At 41.8% G+C, this 26,743-nt stretch overlaps 1 protein-coding gene across 1 annotated transcript in view; it reads left to right on the top strand.

The window, feature by feature from the left end:
• Nucleotides 1-4,428: 4,428 nt before the first annotated feature.
• C3H16orf70 (chromosome 3 C16orf70 homolog) overlaps nt 4,429-26,743 on the top strand; it is a 64,584-nt gene continuing 42,269 nt past the window's right edge. The window contains exons 1-2 of the mRNA XM_036750762.1: nt 4,429-4,750; nt 10,905-10,987. Of these exons, the coding sequence (XP_036606657.1) occupies nt 4,687-4,750; nt 10,905-10,987 (147 nt within the window). The 5' untranslated portion in view covers nt 4,429-4,686. The remainder of the gene's footprint in view (nt 4,751-10,904; nt 10,988-26,743) is intronic.

Raw genomic sequence — 26,743 nt, forward strand, 5'->3', positions numbered from 1 at the left:
ATTAGTATCCCCGTTTTGGAGATGAGGAACCAGAGGCAAAAAGAGCTTAGGTGACTTGTCCAAGGTCACACAGCGAGTGAGTGTCTGAAACTGAATCTGAACTTGAAAGGCTGAATTTGTCTTGAGGCTGCCATCTACCAGGTAATCTATTCACCTCTGCCAATGAAACCCTAATAAGGGACATTGCAGGAGAAGGGGACTAAGCTGATTCTGACCGAAGATAGGACTAATACAGCACCTCCCCAAGGCAAGATGGGAAAGGGTGAGGGCAGAATCAGGGCTTTAAAGGTGAATGAGGGCATGTTCTTAGGCCCAGGGGTAGGAAACCTGTGGCCTCAAGGTGACATGCGGCCTTCTAAGTCCTTGGGTGCAGGGTCCAAGTTTTACAGAACAAATCCTTTCATTAAGGGGATTTGTTCTTCAAAGTTTGGATTCAGTCAAAGGGCCACACTTGAGGACCTGGAGGGCCACATGTGACCTCAAGGCCTTGGGTTCCCTACCCTGTAGCCCTTCATTACTGCAGAAAAAAATCATGAGGAGAAATATAATCCTGGCCAGGATAGATGAGAGTGAGGAAGGATGGTAGGAATCTGAGTTAAGGAGGGAGTTTCAGCCCCTAGGTGCCCGGGTTTTCCAAATTCCAAATGATATTACAGTGACCTCTCTGTGGGCTATGTCACAAAGTACTGACCCAGGCAGTCTTAGTCCCAAACCACACTCCTGTTGTGGCCCACACTCAAAAATAAATGGGAGAGGCAGGGTACAGGGAAACCCATACACACCCACCTATTTGAGGAACATAGAAATGCCTTAGTGAATCCTCCTAGGACCCCCCCACCCAAGTCTTCTCCCAGCCTTGCCACCTAAACCTGTAATTCTCCTGGTTTGGGTGGGGGGAAGGTTGGGTGATAAAATTCAGTCCATTGCTTCCCCTTCAACTCTCCAAAAAGTGATCTGAGGATTTAGAGCTAGAAGGAACCTCAAAGATAATCAAATCCAACTCTTTCATTTTACAGAGAAGGAAATTGAAGACCAGAGCTGGGCTGTGATGTGCCTAAAGTCACATAGTAATCGGTGATAGAGCCAGGATTCAAGCCCAAGCTCCTGAGATAGTGTGGAAGTTTGTCTGGGTGACCTTTAGGTCACTGGCCCTCAGTTTCCTCACCTGTAAAATAAGAGAATAGATGATACCCGAGTTCCAGTTCTAAATCTATGACTCCAAGTTCATAGGTGAAGATGAAGAAAGGTGGCCAATCAAATAATAATAAGTATTTGGTAAGTGTCTATTATGTGCCAAGCACTGTGCTGGGTGCTATAGTTATAAATTCAGAAATGACTCTTTTAAAAAACCTCACATTCTAGAGAGGGGCAATGCTAAGTACACAGGTTGGGGGTTAATTGAGCCAATCTAGTAATTACCCTCACCCCATTTAGTATAAATGATGATATCTGCCCTGATACCCATGACAAGAGAGAACAATTGATCAGAGGTATGGACTAGGTATGAAGAAAGCCTAGATATTGATTGATAAATCATAGGCTTTAGAAGGTCCTTGATCAGTTTAGAAGTCATAGATGAAATGAAACTATGCCACACAGAAAGTGTTTGAATTCAATGAGGAAACTGGTCGTGCCCTGTGAAATTTGAATAAAACAGCAAGTCGATTCAGAACCCAAAGATTTAAACATCTGCTAAAATAGGGAAGAGTCATTCCAACTAAGCCCCTGAGAAGGAATCACTTGGAGGGGGGGATGGGGAAGGGGGGGGTGAGAGTAATTCAGGAGAATAGCCTTTGCCTCAGCTTTGACCTCAGTCTCCTCACTATTTGTGACCTTCAGAGGGTCAGGGGGATTTTGGACTTCTTCCTGTCCTCTGAAAAGCTTATGGTCATCTCTACAATAGAAAATTCAAGGCTCTTCAAGGAGCCTAATAGAAAAGATACACCATTACCTAAGGTAATTACTTGAGGACTCCAGTAAAAGGACTTTCAGGAGCTATGAGTTACACCTATGTCACATGTGTTCTCTAAACTTGAGCTCAATTTCTCTTGGACTCCGTATGTACTTGTGGAAGAGTGTGTCTTTGGGGAGGGGGAGGGTTGGAGGGATGTTTTTTACAAAGTATAGCCTCCATAGTAAATACTCGTTTACAAAAGTTCATTCAGTCTAGGTGACTGATATAAACTGATAATAGTGGGATGAAACACACTAGTGGGGGCTCATGAGCGACAGAATTAGAAAAAGTACTCTTAAACCCTCAGGGGCTACCCCTAGAATTCTTGGGATGTGTGTGTCTGTCTGTGTCTGTGTCTGTGTCTGTGTCTGTGTGTGTGGGAGATATGGTAGTAGAGTTCTAGTGACTGGTCAATATGAGTGTGAGTTGGGAAAGTAGCAAAAGAAAATGTGCTCTCTCTCTCTCTCTCTCTCTCTCTCTCTCTTTACACATACACACACACACACACACACACACATACACACACCCGTGCGTGCGTGCACGTATAAATGTATATATGTATGTATATACGAGTATGTATATGAAATATATATTATATATCTATATGCATATGCATACTATATGTACACATGAAAACACAAGATAAATAATTTTGGGGAGATGTAGGGTAATCCCCCTAGCAGCAGAGGGGATCAGTAAAAACTTCTGGTAAAAGAGAGCATTTGAGCTGAGCCTCGAAGGAAACTGAGGATTCCAACATGAAGAAGTGAGGAGAGAGTATGTTGCCACTGTGGAGGGACAGTCAGGACAGCTGGTGGGAGACGGAAGATGTATGAGAAACAGAGGGAAGAAAAGGCCAGTTTGATTACAAACTAAAGTGTCATAAGGATAGAAAGGTAGGCTGGAGCCACCTTAGCGAAGGGCTTTTTTTGCCCAGAATCACAGAGCGAGTAAGTGTCTGAGGCAGGATTTGAGCTCAGGAAGATGTGTCTTCCTAACTTGAGGCTCAGTGCACTGTGGCCATACCTAGCTGGACCTAGACTCAAGCACTGCCTCAGTGGCTTGGGACGGGCCATCTCACCGTGCTGGGCTTCAGGTCCCTCATCTCATCTATAAAGGACGTTCCCTGTCCCCTGAGGCCCCTTCTAAACCTGTGATCCCGGGAGGTGACTGACGAAAGTTACAGGGGAAGAGCACTGGATGGATGGCTCAGATTAGGTTAGAGCTAGGGAACACTTGAAGCCAGCAGACCATTTGGAACAGCCCTAGGGAGGAAAGCCTGGCTTTGAGCGGTGATCTTGTGACCTGAGAGGGCAGGGGGAGATAATGGGCTGGGAGAAACCCTAAGGTTTGGTTGTCTTTTAGATTGGAGGGGTGAGTGGATTAAAGGGCAATCTCTTCTAGGTTTTGAAAGCATTAAATTACAATCTACCCTAAGGAACAGCTAGTAGCATTGTAGATGGAGTTCCCCCGCCGGGAATCAGGAAGACCTGAGTTCAAATTCAGCCTCAGACACTAGCTCTGTGACCCGTTTGCCTCAGTCTCCCCATCTGTCAAAAGAACTGGAGAAGGAAACGGGCAAGCCTCTCCTGTATCTTTGCCAAGAAAACCCCAAATGGGGTCACCAAGAGTCGGTCACGACTGAACCACAGCAACGCTAAGGGACGTGAGTAATCCTGGAGGAAATTAAATACAATTGTCGCCTAAATATAATATTAGCTTCGCTTTCTTTGACAATGGCAGCTAGCGTTCCATGGCGCTTAAAGGTTTGGGAAGCGCGTAACGTCATTTGATCTTCCAAACAGCCCCGTGAGGGAGGTGCTATTGTCCCCTTTAACAGATGAGGAAACTGAGGTAGAGAGGTTAAGGGCTTTGCCCAGGGTCGCGAGGTTGCCAACCGTCTGCGGGTAAATTTGAACTCAGATCTTTCCCAATTGCACCCCCTAGCGGCTTTCTGAGAATGAAAGAGACGAGCGGGTTCGAAGACCGCACGGGAGGGAATGAAGAGGTTCAGGGGTGCAGTGGGGAGGGGAGAGAAGGGATGTCCAGGAAAGAAGGGGAAATGTCTAGGAGTTATGGGATGCAGAGAAGGGAAGTCCTCGGGAAAACAGCCCCAGGAACGTAGAACAATCTGACAGCTTCATTCGCCCCTTGCCCGGGTCCTGCTCCCGCTTCCCTTCACTAGATAGCCCAGTCACACCCGTGCTCCCTGCGCGCTACTGCGCATGTGCCGGGTCAGCTCCCCGGGAAAGGGCCGTCCATGGAATGGTTCAGCCCTGTCTCCCCTTTCGATGGTACAGTCTTTCCGACTCCGCCCCAGCGCAGACGTCCACGCCTCCCCCGCCTTTTCCTCCTCCCACTCGCCGCGTCTCTCACCCGCCCCCGGAGGGATTCAGCTCAAGCCCCGCCCCGAGATCGTCCCGCCCCTCTCCCCGCCCCTGAGCGCTTTACGGCCGTCGTACGGCATTTTTGCCGCAGCCGCTGTTGCCGGTGAGGGGAGTTGAGTTGAGGTGAGGTTAGGGAAGGGGCGTCGGCAGGCTGGCTGGACCGCGCCGGCGGTGCTAGGGGAGGAGGCGAGACCCGGGCCGCAGGCCGGCTCAGCAGGCGCGGAGGGAGAAGCCGGTGTCTTCAGCACCTTGCCTCCTCAGCTCGGGCCCCGCCGCCGCGGGAAGCCACCCAGCGCCTACCGAGACCGAGACCCGGGCCCCGCCACGGCCCGGCCGGCCGGGCCAATGCTGGACCTGGAGGTGGTGCCCGAGCGATCGCTGGGCAACGAGCAATGGGAGCTCACGCTGGGTGAGTGCGAGGACCCCGGGGGGCGAGACAGCCCGAAGGGGAGCCCGGGAGAGAGAGTGTGTAGGGGGAGTGAGACCCCCTTCCTGGGGGAAAGTGTGTGTGTGTGACGGTACGGAGCCGTCAGGCGGGTGCGTGACCCGGTATAGCGCTCTAAGTATGTCTCCCTCCCATACCCCGGGGAAGGGTGGGTGTGTGACCCCGAAGGTGACGGGGTTTGGAGCTGGGTGTGTGTGTGTGTGTGTGTGTTTCGGGCCAGGGTCCGCTCCCCAGATAGGTACGTGTAGGCTAACACCGCCAGGTGTGTTCAGAACCCCCTCCCCACTGTCGCTGGGCAGAAGCCTTTCCTCCCTTTCTTGGCTGAGATGACCCCCGACAGACGGCTCCCCACCCCCCACTTCCCGCAAGTGCTTTCCCCTGGCTCGGGACCGCCATTGTCAGCCCTGCGCCTCAGGTCTGGCCGGGAGCTCCGGGGGAGGCCCCCTTGGAGGGTCCTAGGTCTGGGGGGAAGCTTGAGGCCCAGCTGAGCGTAGCTCCTGGCCTAGGATAGGTGCTGAATCAAGTCAGCTCAACAAGCACATATTAACTGCTTCCTTATGGCTGGAGATTCGAAGAAAGGCAAAAACGCAGACTCCCTTTTCCCCAGGAGCTCCTAGTCTAACTATTGAGTCCAAGCTTAGTAAAGGCTGGTTGACCCGCTGTGGGCCTGAGATTTACCCCTCCTTTCCTTCTGCTAGTTGTTTGCTCGATTTCCCTGTTGAGTCCTGAGGTTAATCCCTCCCCCCTCCTCTTCCAACCAGATCTTCACCTTTCTGTTTACTTGGGCTTGGATTGGTTTGCTCATCACGTTAGTAACATGAGTGCCCTGCATTTTCAGTGTGTGGCCTCTAGGAAAAAAGGGGGAGGGAAAGGTTGTTGATGCTAAGACACCTTTCTCAACACTTTGCTTTTTGAAGTGGTCCCCCTCTCCTCCACTGAAGTTCAACATATTCTGAGTTATTTAAAATTGAAATTTAGTTTGCACCCAAATCCAAGAAAATTGCCTTTAAGTACCCAGAGAGATTTTTCTGCCTCTCAGGTCACAGTTCTTAATAAAGTGTAGTGAATAGAAGCTCTTTTCATCTCAAGGACTGTTTGATTTTTGTCTCTGTAGCTTCAGTGCCTGCCACCAGAGGTGCTGCTAAAAATTGGTTGAATTCAGTTAACTGAAAAATTATTTTCTAGGTACTCCTTCTGGGGCCTTAACTATGGTTGCTTTTTCTCTGCACAGTGACTGACTCCAATGGAAATACTAACCTTTTGAACTGGTGGTATGGAGTGATTTGTTTTTGTGACTTTAGTCAACTCTCAGATCTTATCCACATCTTTAGATACCTCTCAGAAGTCTTAGCTGGAGCTAATATCAGTGTCATCCGAGTGATAAAGAACAGAATCTGCTGTATTGTTTTCCTGTTCACAAATCAAGTCTTGGAAAGCCCTTCAAGGTTGAGCTTCTAAATTATCTTACCATGTTTCCCTCCCTAACCTCATTGCAAACATCATCATGCTTGGGCTCATCTTCAAAGGGTTAGACAAACCCACAACTGCAGATTGAGAGAGTACTTGACAGTTTTGTAGCTAGAATCCAGGATATTCAAATCTCAGAGGGAAGGAAAGCGGGAACATGATACTGAAGGGACCAAGTTGACAGTTTAGTTGTGTGCCTCATTGTGACTCTTGTTTTTTAAGTACTTTCCACCTATACCTGCTCCTTTCTAGGAATTAGATATCTGGTGAATTCCTTCACACTGTGGCTTAAGCGTCATCTATATCTCTTTGCTGGCTCTTGGCCCTGCCTGGAGTTGGAGTTAGAACTGATGGGTAAATCTAGCCAGCCCTGCTTCTCAGAATTAAGCTCTAAAGGGTTAAGCAGGTCACTACCGCCTGGGCAAAACAAAAAAAACACCTGACTTTCAGCTCTTTGGACTTGAAATAATGAGAGAATTATTTCATCACTTGGCCATCCGGTTCAAAGAAGTTATTTTAGGAAGATGTTTTGATGCCTCAACATTAAAGCAAATTTTGAAGTTTAACTTATTTGTAAATTTGATTTTATGTTAATTTTGAAGTATGTGCTTTTTGAACTGGGAAGGATCATTTGAGTTCATCTAGGCCATTCCTCCTCACAGCTGGTTGAGACTGTGGCCCAGGGATGGAAAGGCATTTGTATAAGGCCACCCTGGTAGCATAGCAAACAACTGAGATTTAAACCTACATCTTCCGACTGCAAATCCAGTGTTCTTTCCATTATGTCAAATTCACATTTATATAATGCTTTATGTAACAAAGAGCTTTATATACATTTGTTGTCCAGTCGTTTTTCAGGCATATCTGACTCTTTGTGACCCCATTTGGGGTTATCTTGGCAAAGATACTGGAGTAGTTTGCCATTTCCTTCTCCAGCTCATTTTACAGATGAGGAAGCTGAGGCAAACAAGGTGAGTGATTTGCCCAGAGTCACACAGCTCGGAAGTGCCTGAGGCCAGATTTGAGCTCAGGTCTTCCTGACAACAGACCTAGTGCTTTATCTACTGCCTTATGTGTATTCTTTTTTACATAGGATCTCAGATTAGAGCTATATGGGACTCGGAGGTCATCTGGTCCAGCTCTCTTTAGTTTACATTTTTCCTCAGGGTTGGGGAACCTATGGCCCTTTGACTGAATCAGTAGAACTCAGGACCTGGAATCAGGAAGACCCAAGTTCAAATCCAGCCTCTGACACCTTGGGCAAGCCACCTAATTTTTCACTTCACAAGGACCACGCTTGAGAGCCTAGAGGGCCATATGTGGCCTCAAGGCCACAGATTCCCTGCCCCTGTATCATTAATATGAAAAAAAATTCAACTTTATACAAAATCAGAGCTTGATTATTGTTGTTTTCTTAGGTAAAAGTAAGTTTACCAATTGTTTTGCAGCTTTTCCAACTCATTCTGAGATTCAGCAAAGATTGGAACATAAGCTGAAGGCCACTGGTTTAAAGAAAAAAAATAATGATTTTCTTTTGAAAAATTAATAACTAATATGAGATTATTTAGCAGAGATTTGCATTGGAGATTTTTGTTAGAAAAAAGAAAGCCTATCACTGAGTAGCATTTACTGTGCATTTGAACATATAGTAATATGTATGTGCTGAATATTCAGATTTGCATTATTTGAAATTATAGTTATGTAACATTTAGTAATTAGTTTTAGCTCATTGGAAGTATGCAGTTTGAAAACAGATAATTCAGCCACTTCACAGGGGAATTCGTTAGTTGCACTAATGAGGATCTAGTTGGTAGAGTACATTAAGTACCTAAATCTGTAGAGCAGTGGTGATTTCTAAGGGTGATAGAAATGTGAGTTAATACTGTCCTATGCGGGAGTTGCCTGATGAGGTGATTCCAGAGCACTAATGCAGATTCAAAAAACAATAATAATCACAGCTAACATTTGTATAGCACCTGGTGCTAAGTGCTTTATAAATATTATCTCGCTTGATCCTCACAACAGCCCTTCTAGTTACATGCTGTTATTATCCCCCTCTTACGGATGAGAAAACTGAGGCAGAGGTTAGGTGGCTTGCCCAAGGTCCCACAGTTAGTGTCAGAGACTGGATATGAACTTGGGGATTCCTAGTTCCAGGTCCTGAGTTCTATCCACTGTGCCCCTTACCTGCCTCTTGCCAACTACTTTAATAACCTAAGGAAGAATTCCTTTTTTGGATGTAAACAGTTAAAAGGTAATTTGTCTTTTTCTGACAAAGATCAGACTGAGTTGCTGATATATTTGTTCCCTCTTCTCAATAATGCAAGGATCTAAGGCAACTCCAAAAGACTCATGATGGAAAATGCCATCCACATCCAGAGAAAGAACTATGGAATCTGAATGCAGATGGAAGCATGCTATTTGCCCTCTGTTTTTGGTTTCTCCCATTGGTTCTAATTCTTTACAACATTAAAGTGAAAATATGTTTAATATGAATGTATATGTATAGCCTATATCAGATTGCATGCCATCTTGGAGAGGGGAGGGAGAGGGAGAAAATTTAGAACTCAAAATCTTATGGAAGTGACTGTTGAAAACTAAAGCGGGGAGGAGAGGAGAGAGAAGTATTTGTTTCTCTGGGACAAAACGTTTTTATAGCGTCAGTGTTTTTTGGAACTAAGGTATCAAGCTAGTTTTTTGTAGTCCTCCTCACTGCTCTCCCAGGAGATATGGAATTGAATGATTCAGCCCTACTAAGTCTTTGAAACCTAAGGTTAGAGTCATGAAGAAAATTTGATGTAAATATCACTTCCTGTCCATGTAGGACCAATATGGAAAAGATTAGCAAGTTTGACATCTGTTACTAAATGAAAGGCAAGCAGGTGTGTGTGTGTGTGTGTGTGTGTGTGTGCGCGCGCGCGCGTGTGTGCGAGCGCGCTTCTAACAGTGCTAATCCAGTGCTGTATTTTAGATCAAGGTAACACACATGCCATTAGAGCAAATTTTGCAGTTCTGTTTTCCTAAGTGGGTCACACACCCTCTGTTTCGTGCAGACACAGTGCTTCTTTACTAAGCTTTTATCTGTTGTTTTTGGAGATAGAAAGATTAATGCTTTGGGTCAAAGGCTTCACACTCAGTAATGTCCCTTGGGTTAATTAGCCAACATGTACGTCTTGTCATGGTGGATGTGATTCATCCCAGTAAGGCTGATCTTATTTGTCCCTTGTATGTTTCTGTTTAAAAAAAAAAGTGATGTGAAATAGCAGTGTAGCTTAATGGGAAGGATATCATCATTAAAAGTCGGGAAGGCCTAGGTTCAGGTTCTGGCTTTGTTACTTAAAAGGTATGCGACCATGGGTAAGTTACTTCCCTTCTTGGGACCTCAGTTTCCTCTTCTGTAAAATGGGGGGAGGGGAATTGAACAAGACATTCACTAATATTTTAACATTCTGCACATTTGAGTCAAAGCACAGATGACCCCCTCCTATTTCAGGAATTGAAGGAACTGAAGCAGCAGGTGGTGAAAAGCCACTTCCCCATGGTCATTAGGCAGAATGAACCTAGGACCTCCTGATTCCCCAGTTCATCATTCCTCCTACTCAAATAATTTGTCACTAAACTGTTGTTTTAACTTGGACTGTATATTTTTGTGAATTCTTTTAAAAGGCAGAAAAAGAAGCTCCTTTTGTTCAAACTATAAAATAAGAAAGGCCATACTTGACAAATATTGTACTTTTGAGTCACAGTTGTGATTTTTTTTGTTTTGTTTACATTCCCATTTTTCTTCTGCTTTAAACAGTGATTTTGCCTCTTGATTTAAAAAAACAACTAGCAACTTCTGTTATGTCACAGAAATTTTTCATTTAGCTGGACCAAGATGGATGAGGTAAAAAGAATATTTTATGTATTTGCCTTCTAAGAATACAGTATATGAGAAATCTGATCTGAAAAGTAGTATGTACATCCAGTCCTACGCACATCACCATTTCAATATACTTGGGTCTTCTCAAACCTTTTGAAAAATTGTTATGGGAATTTTGATTTTTTAAACTGGGTATATGACCAGGTCTTGATTAATGTGAATAACGAATTCCCTCAAGTGGTTACATGTATTCGAAATCACAAAATTTGACGTTATAATTACATAAAATATAGTCCTTAGTTCTAGCCCGATGGAACTATTATCCTGTCCTTATAATCTGTGGCAATGTACCTTAAAATAGAAAAGCAATATGAATGTAAAGTGCTTAATAATTAGAGCCTTTCTTAGTTGGGTGAAAGAATATCAAATATTTTAGTAGTTGGTTGCTAAATGAAATAATACGCAAAATGGTTTTGTTAGTATAGCTATATTTTTATGGTTATATACTATAGTTAAAATTATAGAATGTTAGGCCTTCGAGCTCATCTAGTCTGATCTCCTCGGTTTACAAATGAAGAACACACAAATTGTGATCCAGAGAGAGGAAGTGATTTGCCTGGATCACACAGCCATTTGGGGTGGTAAGGCTGAGACCAGCACCCAGCTGTCCTGGCTCCCAGTCTGCTCTTCTTTCTACTGAGCATGGTGTTAGTACTCTTATCCCCATTGCTACTGTTGTTTTGAGTTTGTCATATCAGTGGCTAAACTGGTAACATTCTTTTGTTTCAGGAATGCCATTGGCTCAGGCTGTAGCAATTCTTCAGAAGTACTGTCGTATCATTAAAAATGTCCAGGTTCTGTACAGTGAACAGGTGAGTGGTGACTAGTTTGTTTTGTGGAAATGCCTTCACTCAAAAGTGAGTCATGACAGGATATGATGCATCATGTGATGCTGCTAAAACACATGGATTGTGGCCTCAGCCACTATGCATACAGTGCTCCATATGTTATTACCACATGAAGAGGAGAAACCAGGGTAACCAGTAATTTCATCAAATGATTGCTGTTTTAGGGAAAAGCAACTTCAAAATGCATTTCCTTTATTTTACCTTAAGTTTTTTTGTCTTGATGAGCTATTACTACCAGGTTTGGAATTGTACTGACTAATGAACTTGTTTTTGTGCCTGCTAGATTTATCTGCTGACATTTCAGCAGCCTTAGCATTTAGACGGCCAAAATGCTCCTGAGTTTGGGGAGGTAGCCAACATGGCTGTTTCTTTGATTTTCTAAGGGGTTTTATTTTCCACCAGCCTCCTCCAAGTATAAATGTATCAAACAAAAGCTGGCATGTTTGAATTTTTTTTTCTGTCTTTTATAATACAGCTTTTTAGCTATCTGAGCAGTGACCTAACCCTAGCCCTTTAGGAAGGTATGGCTCACCCCTTCCACAAAGATATTGTAACACTTAGAAATGACAAGAGAATTCTTTCTGAGAAAAAAGAGAACAAACCCACAGGAATGTTGTTATCCTATTTTTTCTTTGAATCACTCTAGCCTTTGATATTTCAGCTACACTAGAAATTAAAGTTGATGAAATGTTGGGGGAGTTTGTTTGTTTACTTGTTTTTTGTTTTAAATCAAAATCTTTCTCTGTAGTCATTTTCAGTGTCCTCGGGGGACAGAGTAAGAAGTAGGCTTCCACTATCCTGTAAGAGCTTTAGGTTAGAATTAAGGAAAAGTTTCCTCAATTGCAACTTTGGGTTAGGTTTCTGAGTGATATTGCAGAATCTCCTTTGAGGATCTTTTTAAAAAGATGAATTCTTATATGCTTATAATAGTGACCTATCCTTTGGATTCCTGGAGTACTTTGTACCACTACAGTGTTAAATATCACAAACTTCCCTATTAATATTCCGTTTACTTAAACATTAATTTTCAGCCCCAGGTAAATACCTTGAGTCCAGGAACTTTGGTCTCAGTTATCCTGATATCCCCCTATAAACACCTAGCACAGGGTACATAAGAACTTTCTATTTGAATAAATGAAAAAAAAAAGTTAGATACTGTTCTTAAAGATACAGAGATGAACTAACTGGCCTATTGGGGCTCTTCCAACACCAAGATTTGATGTTTTCAATTCTTTTTCTCCCCAAGAGCTTTAGAACCCAAATTAGAAAACACTAATTGGAAGTAGAGACAGGCAAGTCACGAAAGAGCATTCTATGGATACTTCTGTGGGACTTGTCTAGACTGGTTAGAACTGAGCACTTTCGCCAAGAACATAAATCTGATCCTCACATTGCCCAAGCTTCCTTCACACACAGAAAATGTTCCCTAGCCACAAGCTATGCTTCTCACCCAGGCCAGCTGTTTCATCAGTGTGTGGTCACAGGCAAGACTGGGCAAAAATATTTATCCAGCATTTATTAGGGAATCGACACTGTGCCCAGTACTGAATTGTATGTTTTCATGGCCTAACCCCAAAGAGTTAGAAGACATGGCCCCTGTCCACATTTGGACCAATAGGAGAATAAGCTTAAGTTGGTATCATGTAGTGAAGAGTCATAGAATCATTTAGGGCAAACTGCACAGAAGAGATGGTTATATGGTCTGAGATTAGAAAAGTCTGCATAGAAGAAAGTAAAAGTGTGCCTGGCATGTTGTTCCAGTCAGCATCCTTTTGCAGTAATGTTCTTTAGACAATACAACCAAATGAAGAAAGTAGAACTAGAAGAGCAGAACATTATGACGGGGTGAAAATATGTGTGTGTGTGTGTGTGTGGACGTAAATGGACAAAGAAGGCTGATGGAAACCCATTAAATGACTGACAGGTTGTTTTGGCCATTTTTGTATGTTGAAATTAACTTACCTAAATGTAAATAGTTGCAAAATAAGTTAATTGATTTTTACTAGAATGTACTACAAAGTTTAGAATCATCATAATAACCAGGCTCTCTTGTAACTGGAATATCTTGGTTTTACCGTGTGCCCACCTTGCCCAGAATGCCCTGTTTTTGTTCATTTGTGTTCCCACAGAACTTTCTGCCTTCTAGTACTTTATTTTTCCAACTAGTATGATCTCATGAAATTCTAGCCCTCCTGCTTACTACTTGTTAGACCTTAAGTCATTTCACCTCTGTCCAACTCAGTTTCTTCACCTATAAAATGAAAGATTGGGATACATGATCTCTAAGCTCCTTTCTAGCATTAAATGATCCTTATGATGCTCAACAATATTAAGCAAAGCATGCCTATGTAGATGGACTGGGGATAGGGAAAAGGCACTGCAGGTAAGGAGGATAGTGTGATTAATAGCATAGAGGCAGAAAGGAGCTTAGGCAGTGAAAAGACCAGCCAAAACATCATGGAGGGTTTGTGTTGAGCAGTAGTGGGAGATGAGGTGGGATAACCAAGATGAGGTTGGATCATGGAGGGGTTTAAATGTTAGGCTGTTCCATTGTAGTTTCATGAGCAGTAGTGGCATGAAGGGATAGGTAGAGAGATACTATGGGACTTTTAAGGCAAATTAATTGTGAAAAAAACGTTCTCTGCAAATGATAAAACAGAAAAGAAATTGAAGGGATAGAAACATAATTTAGGAATGTTAATCTAGCAGTGGTTTATGTTCTCTACTGGAAAAAAAATGGGCAGTGGCTTAGGATCACTGTCAAAGAATTACAGTTCATTGAGACTGTGTCACCCAAGATATGGAAATACTGATTCATCTCTAAAGGGAGAGGTCACCACTTTGTCCTTGCTGTGATCAAATTACCTTCAATCCAGTGTGAGTATAAATGTCTGGCTTCTAAATGCTCACTAATTTGATCTGCTGATACAGATAGCTAGACATTAAAATAAAGAAAATGGGCTGCTTTATTTTTTGGCTCACTACAGTGTTGGCATTCAGTTAATTAAAATAAGCTACAGATATCCAGATTACATAAATTTTTAAATTGACTTTAAACTTTACTAACAAGGAAGCATTAGCTGTCCCCGCTGACCATCTTCAGGACGGAGCATGTCTAGTCATTTGGCCAGAAACAGTTATTGTTGTCAGGTTATCTGTAGAGACATAGACTAGATTCTGAAATGAAAGGGAGTCTAAGGGGTCAGTTTGCCTTTGCCTGAGCCCCTCCAGTGACAAAGTGTTTACTGTCTTAGGAGCAACGATTTCCCTTGTTGGAAAGTTCTAGTTAGAAAATTCTTTCATAACTGAAATCTGGCTCCTTATAAGCAATCAGACCCAGTTCTTACCTCTGGAGGTACTTAGACTGCTTCTCTTCCCTTTTCATTGTGACCACCGTTAAGATATTTGAAGACTTGGGGCAGCTAGGTGGCACAGTGAATAGAGCACCAGCCCTGGAGTCAGGGGCACCTGAGTTCAAATGCAGCCTCAGACAATTGACACACTTACTAGCTGTGTGACCTTGGGCCAGTCACTTAACCCCAAATGCCCTGCCTTCCCCCCACCAAAAAAAAAGATACTTGAAGACCATGGTCAAGTACTCTGTTGATCTTCTCTTCATTCTAAAAATCACCTGATTTTTAGCTGATCCTTAAAAATCATCTGATCCTTATGCTATGTGGTTTCAAGCCTCCCTCCCCACCTGGTCATGGTTTCACTTGTCAGTATTTTCATACTTAAGCAGTCCTGTGTTCTTATCAATGTGGGGGTCCCTTTACCTGAGCAGATCTTAGCACATTCCATCCTGTGGTATTCAGGTCTTCAGTACAGGACCCGCCCAGTATGTAGGAGGTTTTCCTTTGCTTCCTTTAATAGTTCATATATACCAGGGTAGCACTAACAGTATCTCTCTTGTTTCCTCATTCTCACTGTTTTACCTCCTTTTTTAGTCACACATATCCTCAGTTGTTCCTTTTATGCCAGTTGTTGGTAATATGTTGCAGCCTACTTATTCCCACCATGTGTCTTACCACTCTTTAGGCCTGGTAACCCATCTCCTGAATGTCCCTCTTAAAATGCAGTGACCAGAATAGAGCCCATTACTCCAGATGTGGTCTGAATTTTAATTCAGTTCCAGTTTGATTGCGTCTGTCATGCTTTCTTGGGTTTCTGCTTTCCTAGTTCATTGTTCTTATGAATTTCTGTTTCATCATGTGCAGAGAACATTTTTTTTCACAATTGACTTTTCAAAAAAAGCCTCATGGTATCTCTCTATCTAGACAGATATTACTAATACCTTTGTGGGATCTAAGTATGAATGTTATAAAATTAGTTATTTTTAATCATCTCGGAGATAAAAATGATACGGGCAAGCTAAGATTGTAAGGCATTTGAGCTTTATTCAAAATTGTACCATACCTAAGATTCATGATTGTACCTTACAGTCTGATTCCAGCCTTCCTTCCGGATTCATTTCATATGACTCCTCACACATACTACATTCCAGGGAAATCATCCTTCTTGCTATTCCCCAGATTCAGGTCCATCTCCTCTGTGCTTTTGCATAGGCTCTCTTTCATGGGTAGAGCACTGGGAGTCCAGCCTCAGGGACTTACTAGCTGTGTGACCCTCAGAAAGTAATTTCCTGTCTCCCCAACTGCAAAATGTGGATCATAATAGCACCTACTTTCCATGGTTGTTGTGAGGATCAAATGAGATAGTATTTGTAAAGTGTCTGGCACATAGTAGGCACTTAATCAATGCTTGTTCCCTTACCTTCCCTTTCTAACCCCTTCAGGGCATGACTCAGGTGCCACTTCTATTGGAAAGCTTTCTTAATACTCATAGTTGTTACATCTCTCCACAAGTTGTCTTCTAAGCATATTACCCAACAGAATGTCATCCCTTCTAGAGCAGGAATTGTGTCTTTTGTTTTGGTGTTTGCTTGCTTTAGTGCAGGTGAATAAATGCTTGTTGGATGAAAAAAAAATGAATAATTGAGGTAGCTGAAGATATTGTCTCTATAGAGCATTTGCTATCTGTCTAGATAAAAGCAGCTGAGAGGTAGGGGTAGAGAGCTCTTTTTAGGAAGACTTGGGTTCAAATTCTACCCCTGATGCATATGAGACATGGAACAAGTCACTTCTATTCTCATAGCCCTGAGGAGCTTGCTGACCCTGGAAGTGGCCAAGTGGGGTAAGAGCTACATTGGTGGACGGAGACAACTTGCTGGGAATCCCCTGTACAAGAGAAGTCTCAGGACCAGTCCCAAAGTAGTGCCACTGATAAACCTGAAGAGAATGATCTGTACGTGAAAAGGTTGGGTTCTGTGTGTGATGATTATGTACCTCAAAATTAATTATATCCCACACTGTAACAGTATAAGAGATAGGAACTTGATTATATTCTTCAATTAAAAATCAAGGTTATTGCAGTTATTGACACATACAAAAAAGGAATAAGTGGAAGGAATTTTGCTAGTTTGTAAGTCACAGACTGCTAGAAGAATGTTGGAGCAGGTAGGAATTTTAGAGGTCATCTTGGTTAAGAGGGCGACAGAAAGAGTTTACTGTGTTGTTGTTTTGTCCAGAACTTAATCACCTTAGACATGTACATACACAGATTAGAAAATTAAGAAATTGTTTCTCTAGCCTTATCTCAGGAAGGAGATTTCTTCTGCCATCATGGGGCAAGGCCTAGACATGATCATGATTTTTTTAATGTAACAATTTTCAGTTTATTCAAGCCAAACAATTCAACTGCTAAATTCAGAAGAAAAGAAATATAGCAGATGTCAACACTCCATCAGAATGACAAATCAAATAAAAAGATTAATAGTAAATACTTTTCTGAACTTGTCACTAAATTGGACTTACTAGTCATATGGAAAGAAATAGGATAAGCAGAGAATTAACATTCGTTTTACATGTACATAGACTGCTCACAAAAATTAATCTCACACTACTTTATAAAGCCAACAAATTCTAAAAGGCAGAATAACATATACTATATGATGATGATGATGATGATGATGATATAACTATAATATACCGTACTACCTATAATAACTTGAGCAAAAATTATAAATTTAAATGAAATTTTAAAAAAATGTGTTTTGGTAGGTTTTTATTGTTTAGTGCTCTGTTATCCACTATATGGGGTGTGGGGTATGGGGGTACCCCAAAGAGAGTAGTTCTGTAATCTGTGATACCTTCCCTTTATTACTCTGGATAGCTGAGAGATGGCAAGTGGGTTCATTGAAGGGGCTACAGGCCTAGGCAGTTCAGTGAATGGGGAGCTCTGTGACTTCAGTTCAGAGACCCCAAAGCATCAGTGTTGTGGTAGAGAGCGCCCTGGTTTTAAATCTGACTTTGCTACATACTACCTATGTTTGAGAAGTCATTTTAATTCCCAAGCCTCAGTTTCTCCACTTGTAGAAATGAATTGGCATTAGATAGATGATCTCTTTCTCTAAGGTCCTTCTGGACTTGATATTTAATGTCTGAAGTTCTTTCCATCTCTTAAGTCCTATGGTTCCCTTCACATGTATCAGAATCCAAACTGCAGATGGTAGATATGCTTGTTTTTAAACAGCATTGCATAATGAGTCTTGGAAATAGTCATTTGGGCCTTTGCCCCTAGAAAGCCTTCTGTTGTGGTGTTAGTAGTTTCAATGTTTGTAAAATCAAATCCCATTTTGGAAGAGAGAGTTATAGTAGGTGATTTGACTTCACTGTCACCCTGGAGCTTAGAAGGGGCTGTTATGATTCTAGCTACCACCACTCTATCTTGGGAAATTCTATTGATCATCCTAACAGTCATAAGCCACCTTACTTTCTGATGAGAATGGAGAGACAGATTATCTGCTACCATAAGGTTATTTTATAGCCCTAGAGATTTTTCTGAAGCAAGAGGGATTTCCCTACTCAGTCTCACAGCAGAATTGCCCCATAGGTTCTGGCCCCTTAATCCATCTAAACCAGTGTTTTATCTCACCTAACAGTGACATCAGGTTTGTAGGAGGCCAAAATTGTGGCTTTATGAGTGACCATAGCTACTCAATGACATCTGCCTCAAAGGATCATGGATTTAAGGTGTTTATCCCAGCCGTCTAACTAACCTCTGTGGAACTAGAGAAGAAAGAATGACTCTAGAGGAGCTTCCTTGTAGGCCCTGAAACAGTTTCTTCCTACTGGGAGTGAGACATTCCTCAGTCATAGATTTAGAGCTGGAAGAGGCTGTAGAGGACATCTAACCCAACCCCCTCATTTGACATTGAGGAATCTGAGGCCCAGAGTGGCAGAGCCAGGATCTCAAGTGAGCTAAATAATTACAATTGACTTGTAAGAGCTTGCTGACTGGCCTCACCGCCTTTAGGCTCTCTCTGTTCCAGTTCATCCTAGGTATGCTACCAGATTAACTTAAGAATGATAGATTTAAAGCTGGTAGAAGGGAGTATGGAGTAGGGCAGAAAATTCCAAGCTCCCCAGATTTCCTCCACAAACAAGACAAAATGGCGCCTCAGGGTCAACGTAGAGCAGCGAAAAATAAACAAGAGTTGGAGCAGAACAGTGGTCCTCCTGGGACAATCGGAGAAGATCTGAAGAAAATCCCAGGAAAGAGGTTTGGCAGGCCCAGTGAAGTGTAAACACCTCCAGCCACAGGAATTTTCACCTCCCAGACAATGTGGGGAGTTGGACATCTGAGTTGGGCATCTGAGCAGAGGAAGATTGAGGGAGCCTCTGCTGACAAGGGACACCAGGCCCATCTATGCTGTCAAGATGCGTTCCTGGGTGAGAAGGAACCAGGACACACCCGGTAAGTGCAGAAGCAGTGGGATGGGGATGCTGCAGGCTATGGGTGCTTACAGGAGATCTAAGTTCTTGGTCTTGGTTCCAGGCCAGAGGGGAGAACTAAAGGTCAAAGCCACTGGAAACTTCTCAGGGAGCCAGTGTGTTTCCAGCATGGTGTACCCAAGGGGCCCTAGCTGTGGCTTGGAGGGGGAAAGGAGTGCAAAAGTGGGGCTCAGGACAAAGCTCCAAAAATAACAGTAAGAAGGACCTGAGGCCAGAGGCACCATCCCCCACACCCCAGGATTAGAGGTGATTATAGTAATATGCTGCCCAAAATTTTTTTTTTAAATGAGCAGGCAAAGGAAAAAGAACCCAATAAGAGAGTTACAGTGGGAATAGACAAGATTGGGCTTCATTTTCAGAGGAGTATACTGAAGCAAAAAAAGCCTTTTCTACCCCAAAGTTTAGCATCAAATGGTCTCCTGCCCAAAAAGAATTCATAGAAAAACTCAAAAAATACTTCAAAAATCAAATAAGAGAGATTGAGGAAACATTTTTTAAAAGTAAGAACAATTCAAGAAAAACAAGAAGATTAGGAAGAGAAAGTCAACCAGCTAGAAAAGGAGATCCAGAGTCTTAAGGAAGAAAACAACTCCTTGAAAATTAGAATTGGGCAAGGGGAAGCCTGCAAAGTTATGAGACCATGAAATAATAAAACAATATACAGAATGAAAAAAATAGAATGTGAAACATCTAATAAGAAAAACAACTGATGTGGAGAACAGATCAAGAAGAGAAAACATAAGAATAATTGGACTACCTGAAAGCTACAATCAAAAAAAGAATCCTGATATAATAATAGAAGAAATAAAGAAAATTGTACTGAAGTGTCAGAACAAGAGGGGAAAGTAGAAGTAAAATAAAATCCACTGAACACCACCTGAAAGAGATGCTCGGAGAAAAACTTACAGGAACATCATAGCCAATTTCTGAAACCCCCAGGTTAAGGAGAAAATATTACGAGCAACAAGAAAAAAAAAAACAATTCAAATATGGCAGAGCCACAATTAGAATTACACAAAACGTAGCAGTGACTACCCTAAAAGACCACAGGTCTTGGAACACTGTATGTCAAAAAGCAAAAGAACAGGGGGTCCAGCCGAAAATATTATACCCAGCAAAATACAATCCTGAATAAAAAAAAAACATTCAGTGAATTCATAGACTTTCAGGATTTTATTGCAAGAAGGCCAGAACTAAATAGAAAATTTGACATACACGATCTAAAAGAAATAAAAGGTAGACATCAAAGACTAATTACAAGGGACTCAAGTAAGGACAAATTGTTTACTTTTTATATGTGGAAATGTAAGTCATATATCTATGATTGTCATTAGTAATTGGTTAGTTTGAAAGAAAGAGTGGGGTAGAGATGCATATGATGTGATTCTAAAAAGCAAAAAGATGTAGGAAAAGGCAAAAAGAGTAATTATCTCATACAAATGAAGTGTGAGAGGAAGAACTGATACAGAGGAATTAGATGGGGCAGAAAGAGGGTAGTTCTGGAACCCTACTTTCGTTAAAGAGGGAATCATACATACATACATACATACATACATACATACGTATAAAGTCTTCTAAATTCAGAAAGAAATAAGAGGGCAGGAGGAGAGAATAAGGGAGGGATAGAGAATACGATAAGGGGGAATATAGAAGGGTGTGTAGATTAATGGGAATGGGATAAAGAGGAAACAACATATATATTTAGAAGGGTATAAAAATCTTTTAAATTCAGAAAGAAATAAGAGGGTCAGGGGATAGGGTGAAGGGAGAGGATACAGGAGGGAAATGATGTGTGTGATACACACAAACAAAATAAAGGTCAGGAGTAGAATTTATTATGCAAAAAAGCAGGGATAGTAAGCATGATCTCAGACAAAGTTAAAGCTAAAATCAGATTTAATCAAAAGAGAAAAATAGGGAAAGTATACTATATGTCATCCATATAAATCAATAGTTGTAGACCACATAAAACAACTAGAGAGTATAAAAAATTGTAAGAGTATACCTGCCAAAACAGACACAGGAACTATACGAATAGAAACCCAAAACACTTAATGATACAAAGTTATATCTAAATAATTGAAGTAATATTTATTGTGCATGGGTAGGCAAAGCTAACATAATAAGAAAAAGGACAATTTTACCTAACTATGTAATACCATCCCAATTAGATTATTAAAAAATTTAAAAATTTTTTAAAAAATTTTTAAAAAATATTAAAAAAATTTAAAAATTTTTAAAAAAATTTTTTAAAAATATTAAAAAAATTATTGAGGGGGGCAGAGCCAAGATGGCGGCTGGTAAGCAGGGACTAGAATGAGCTCCGTACCGAGTCCCTCCAAAAACCTATAAAAAATGGCTCTGAACCAATTCTAGAACGGCAGAACCCACAAAACAGCAGAGGGAAGCAGGGCTGCAGCCCAGGACAGCCTGGATGGTCTCTGGGTGAGGTCTATCCCACACGGAGCTGGGAGCTGGGAACGGAGTGGAGCAGAACCCAGCCTGAACGAGGTGGACCATCCAGACCAGAAGCCGGTCGGAGGGGGTCCTAGTGCCCTGAATCAGTGAGCTGCGGCAATTACCAGACTCAGCCCACAAACACCAAAGACTGCGGAGAAGGTTAGTGGGGAAAGCTGCAGAAGTAGAAGGAGTTCGCGGTTTGGCTTCCAGCCCCGGGGGCAGCGGAGGTGGGGCAGCTACAGCTGTTGTTACTTCCGGCTCCAGGCCCACCTGGTAGGAGGATCAGAGCAGGAGTGCACAGCCTGCTGAAGATCTAAGCCCAGTCCGGGTTGGGGTTTGGGGAAGGAGCAGTGCTGGTGTGGCAGAGCTGGCACCTCCCCCCCCAAATGTGGAACATAGAACTCTCTAGTCTACAAGCAGTCATACCCCACTGAAAAACTCAAAGGTCAAGTTAGTTGGCTGGGAATATGGCCAGGCAGCGAAAACGCACCGAGATTCAGTCTCAGACTTTGCATTCTTTCTTTGCTGACAAAGAAGACCAAAACATACAGCCTAAAGAAGTCAATAAAGTGCAAGAGCCTACACCAACAGCCTCCAAGAAAAACATGAACTGGTCCCAGGCCATGGAAGAGCTCAAAAAGGATTTGGAAAAGCAAGTTAGAGAAGTAGAGGAAAAACTGGGAAGAGAAATGAGAAGGATGCGAGAAAACCATGAAAAACAAGTCAATGACTTGCTAAAGGAGACCTAAAAAAATACTGAAAAATACACTGAAGAAAACAACACCTTAAAAAACAGACTGACTCAAATGGCAAAAGAGCTCCAAAAAGCCAATGAGGAGAAGAATGCCTTGAAAGGCAGAATTAGCCAAATGGAAAAGGAGGTCCAAAAGACCACTGAAGAAAATACTACTTTAAAAATTAGATTGGAGCAAGTGGAAGCTAGTGATTTTATGAGAAATCAAGATATTATAAAACAGAACCAAAGGAATGAAAAAGTGGAAGACAATGTGAAATATCTCATGGGAAAAACCACTGACCTGGAAAATAGATCCAGGAGAGATAATTTAAAAATTATTGGACTACCTGAAAGCCATGATCAAAAAAAGAGCCTAGATATCATCTTTCAAGAAATAATCAAGGAGAACTGCCCTGATATTCTAGAGCCACAGGGCAAAATAGAAATTGAAAGAATCCATCAATCGCCTCCTCAAATAGATCCCAAAAAGAAATCTCCCAGGAATATTGTCACCAAATTCCAGAGCTCCCTGATCAAGGAGAAAATACTGCAAGCAGCCAGAAAGAAACAATTTGAGTATTGTGGAAACCCAATCAGAATAACCCAAGATCTGGCAGCCTCTACAATAAGAGATCGAAGGGCTTGGAATACGATATTCCGGAGGTCAATGGAGCTAGGATTAAAACCTAGAATCACCTACCCAGCAAAACTGAGTATCATGCTCCAAGGCAAAATATGGACTTTCAATAAAATAGAGGACTTTCAAGCTTTCTCAGTGAAAAGACCAGAACTGAATAGAAAATTTGACTTTCAAACACAAGAATCAAGAGAAGCATGAAAAGGTAATCAAGAAAAAGAACAAGAAAAAGAAATTGCAAGGGACTTACTAAAGGTGAACTGTTTTGTTGACATTCCTACGTGGAAAGATGATGTGTATGATTCATGAGACCTCAGTATTAGGGTAGCTGAAGGGAATATGCATACATATATGTTTATGTATATATATGGGTGAATGTGTATGTATGTATATATCTATGTGTGTATGTGTATATATATAGAGAGGGAGAGGGAGAGAGCGGACACAGGGTGAGTTGAAGATGAAGGGAAGATATCTAAAAGAAATAAAATCAAATTAAGGGATGAGAGAGGAACATACTGAGAGAGGGAGATAAGGAGAGATAGAATGGGATGGATTATCTCCCATAAAGGTGGCAAGAGGAAGCAGTTCTGTGGGAGGAGGGGAGAGGGCGGATGAGGGGGGAATGAGTGAACATTGCTGTCATCAGATTTGGCCTAAGGAGGGAATACCATACATACCCAATTGGGAATCTTACCCCACAGGAAAGAAGAGGGAAGAAGATAAAAAAAAATGGGGGGGATGATGGAGGGGAGGGCAGATGGGGGTGGAGGTAGTCAAAAACAAACCCTTTCGAAAGGGGACGGGGTCAAGGGAGAAAATTCAATAAAGGGGGATGGGTTGGGAAGGAGCAAAATATAGTTAGTCTTTCACAACATGAGTATTGTAGAAGGGTTGTACATAATGATACACATGTGGCCTATGTTGAATTGCTTGACTTCTTAGGGAGGGTGGGTGGGAAGGGAAGAGGGGAGAGAATTTGGAACTCAAAGTTTTAAAAACAGACGTTCAAAAACAAAAAAAAATGTTTTTGCATGCAACAAGAAAATAAGATACACAGGCAATGGGGTGTAAAAATTTATCTTGCCCTACAAGACAGGAAGGGAAAAGGGGATGGGAGGGGAGTGGGGTGACAGAGGGGAGCACTGACTGGGAAACAGGGCAACCAGAATATACGCCATCTTGGAGTGGGGGGGAGGGTAGAAATGGGGAGAAAATTTGTAATCCAAACTCTTGTGAAAATCAATGCTGAAAACTAAATATGTTAAATAAATTTAAAAAAAATAAAAAATTTAAAAAAATTATTGAGGCAGAAAAAATAACAGGGTTCATTTGGAAGCACAGGAATTCCAAGGAAACTGGGGGGAAAAGACATGAAGGAACTAGAGTCAGTAGTATGAAGTGAGAGTAGTTTTGAAATGCAAAATGGATAATTTTAATTATTTTAATTTAAAAATTTCTTGTATAAATAAAACCTGTGTAGCCAAGAATAGAAGGAATACAGAAAGGAAAATGCTATCCACCTACAGAGATAGATGACAAGTGGAAATAAGCATAATACGGTCTTACATATATACATTTGTTTGTGCGTGTATAGGTGTGTGCATATATATACATATACATACACACATACATATATATATAAATATCCTTGCTTAATTGTAGTTTTCTTGGGGTGGAATAAAGTAAAAAGTGTGCAGCAGAGGACAAAAGAAAATATACAAGGAAGCAAAGAAAAGATGGAAAGTTTTGAAAATAACATGTAGTGTTTATTATGTAGGTTTTCTTGAAGTGGAAATGTATTGCTTTATATTGAATCCTCTTTTATATTCTGCTGTGTATATGGCAGTGTTTTTTTTTCTTATTTTGTGTATGTTTAAAATAAATTCAAATATAATGAAAAAAAATAAAGTTGGTAGAAGTCTTAGAAATCACCTAATCCAATCCCTTCATTTTATAGATGAGACCTAGATAGCTGTTATGACTTTCCTACTAGCAGGGCCAAAATTTGAAGCCCAGTCCTTTGACTCTAGATCCAGTGAGAAGATTATAGATGTTAGACCCGGAGGGGACCTTAGAAATCCTCTAACAGAACTTCTTCATCTTACAAAGAAGGAAGTTTAGGTAACAGAACTGAAAAGACTTGACCAAGATGATATGCCCAGTAAATGGAAGAACAAGGATGCAAACTCAGGTCTTCTAATTTCATATCCAATGTTCTATCCATTATACCACATGGTCCACTTCTTCCTAATACATAGTTCTGAGCATGTCATTCCACTGCTCAGGAATCTTCAAGATCTTCCTATCACCCATAGGATAAGGCCATACCCCATAGCCTGACATTCAAGGTCCTCCACAGTCTGCCTTCATCCTTTTCTCCTACTATTCCCTTCACATATGTATTACTTAAAAAAAAAAAAGCGTTGTCAAAACAAATCCCTTGCTTTCCCATTTCTATATCTTTGCTCATACCTGCCCTTGGAAATCTCCTCCCCCACATCTCTTCTGTCATTGCTAGCATTTCACAGTAGCTCACATCCATGTGGTTCCTTACAGTGTTTCCCTTCGATCTCATCCATACCACAGCCCTGTGAAGTAGGTAGTATAAATATTATCCTCATTTTACCAAGACCAGGCTCAAATGCTGATACCTTCATAAAAACCTCTGATTCTGCCTTCTTCCTATCTCTCAAATTAGAAGTGATTTCTTTCTCCTTTGAATACTTGAGGCGCACTGTGTGTCTCTTTTGTAGTAGTGGACCTTGTGTTATAGTTGAGAGAGAGTGTGTGTGTGTACGTGTATGTGTACATGTACATATATACATTTGTGTGATCATCCCTACTAGGTTGTAGGTCCCTGAGGGCAGGACACATATAGTATGTGTTAACACTTTTTTGGATGGATAACTAGCTGAATATACCTGGGCTCTGATAACCCTACCAAATAAAGAAGACCAGGATATAGACCATTCTTAGCATGAGGGGCAGCAGGGGAAGAGGCACAGACTCAAGAGAGGAAGCAATGGTGAGAAGGCCAGAATCGCTGGACCATAGAGTATGTGGAGGGGAATGTGATAGAAGAAGACTGGGAAAGTGGGAAGGGCTTCAAAAGCCAAACAGGGTTTTACGTTTGATCTTAAAGGTGATGAGGTGCCTCAGGAGTTTATTGAATGTGGGAGGCAGGTGACATAGTTAGGCCTGCACTTCAGGAAGATCATTTTGGCAGCAGAGTACAGGGTGGACTGTAGGTGGGAGAGACTTGAGGTAGGGAGATCAGCCAGAAAGCTATTGAATAGCTTAGGTGATGAGGGCCTGCACCAGGGTGGTGGCAATATGAAAGGAAAGAAGGGGGCATATATACCTGATAAAACTGGCAATATTTGGCAGCTCTCTGGATATGGGGAGTGAGAGAAAATAAGGAGTCTAGGATGATACGTAGGTTTTGAGCCTGAGTAACTTGGGAGGATGGCGGTACCCTCAACAGTAATAGGGAAGTTTGAAAGAAGGGAGGATTTAGGGGGAAAAATAGTGGGTTCAGTCATCTGAGAGTCATAAGCCTTGAGATGATAATTGAATCCATGTAGCTAGTGGCATCACCAAGTGAAATACTATAGTGAGAGAAAGAGGACCCAGAACAGACCCTTGAGTGACATCCAGGGTTTATGGGTTTGACCTGCATGGAGATTCAGCAAAAGGAATTGAGAAGGAATAGTCAGACAGGCGGGAAAACCAGGATGGAGCATTGTCATGAACCTTAGAGAGGAGGGAGTATCCAGGAGAAGAGGATGACTGATAATGTCAAAGTCTGTCCAGAGATCAAGAGTATTGAAGATTGAGCAAAAAAATGTTAGATTCAGCAATTGAGGCATAATTGGTAACTTTAGAGAGAGAACAGTTTTCATTTACAACAAGAGTCTGCATATGGTTTCTTTCCTCCTAACATTTGACCAAAAGCAGTGAAATCAGAATAAAAATGGGTCATTTCTGCATAAGTTGAGCAAAATGGAATATACTTCTTTTATGAAAGTCAG

This window comes from Trichosurus vulpecula, chromosome 3 (genome assembly GCF_011100635.1).
Source record: "Trichosurus vulpecula isolate mTriVul1 chromosome 3, mTriVul1.pri, whole genome shotgun sequence".
Lineage (NCBI taxonomy): Eukaryota > Metazoa > Chordata > Mammalia > Diprotodontia > Phalangeridae > Trichosurus > Trichosurus vulpecula.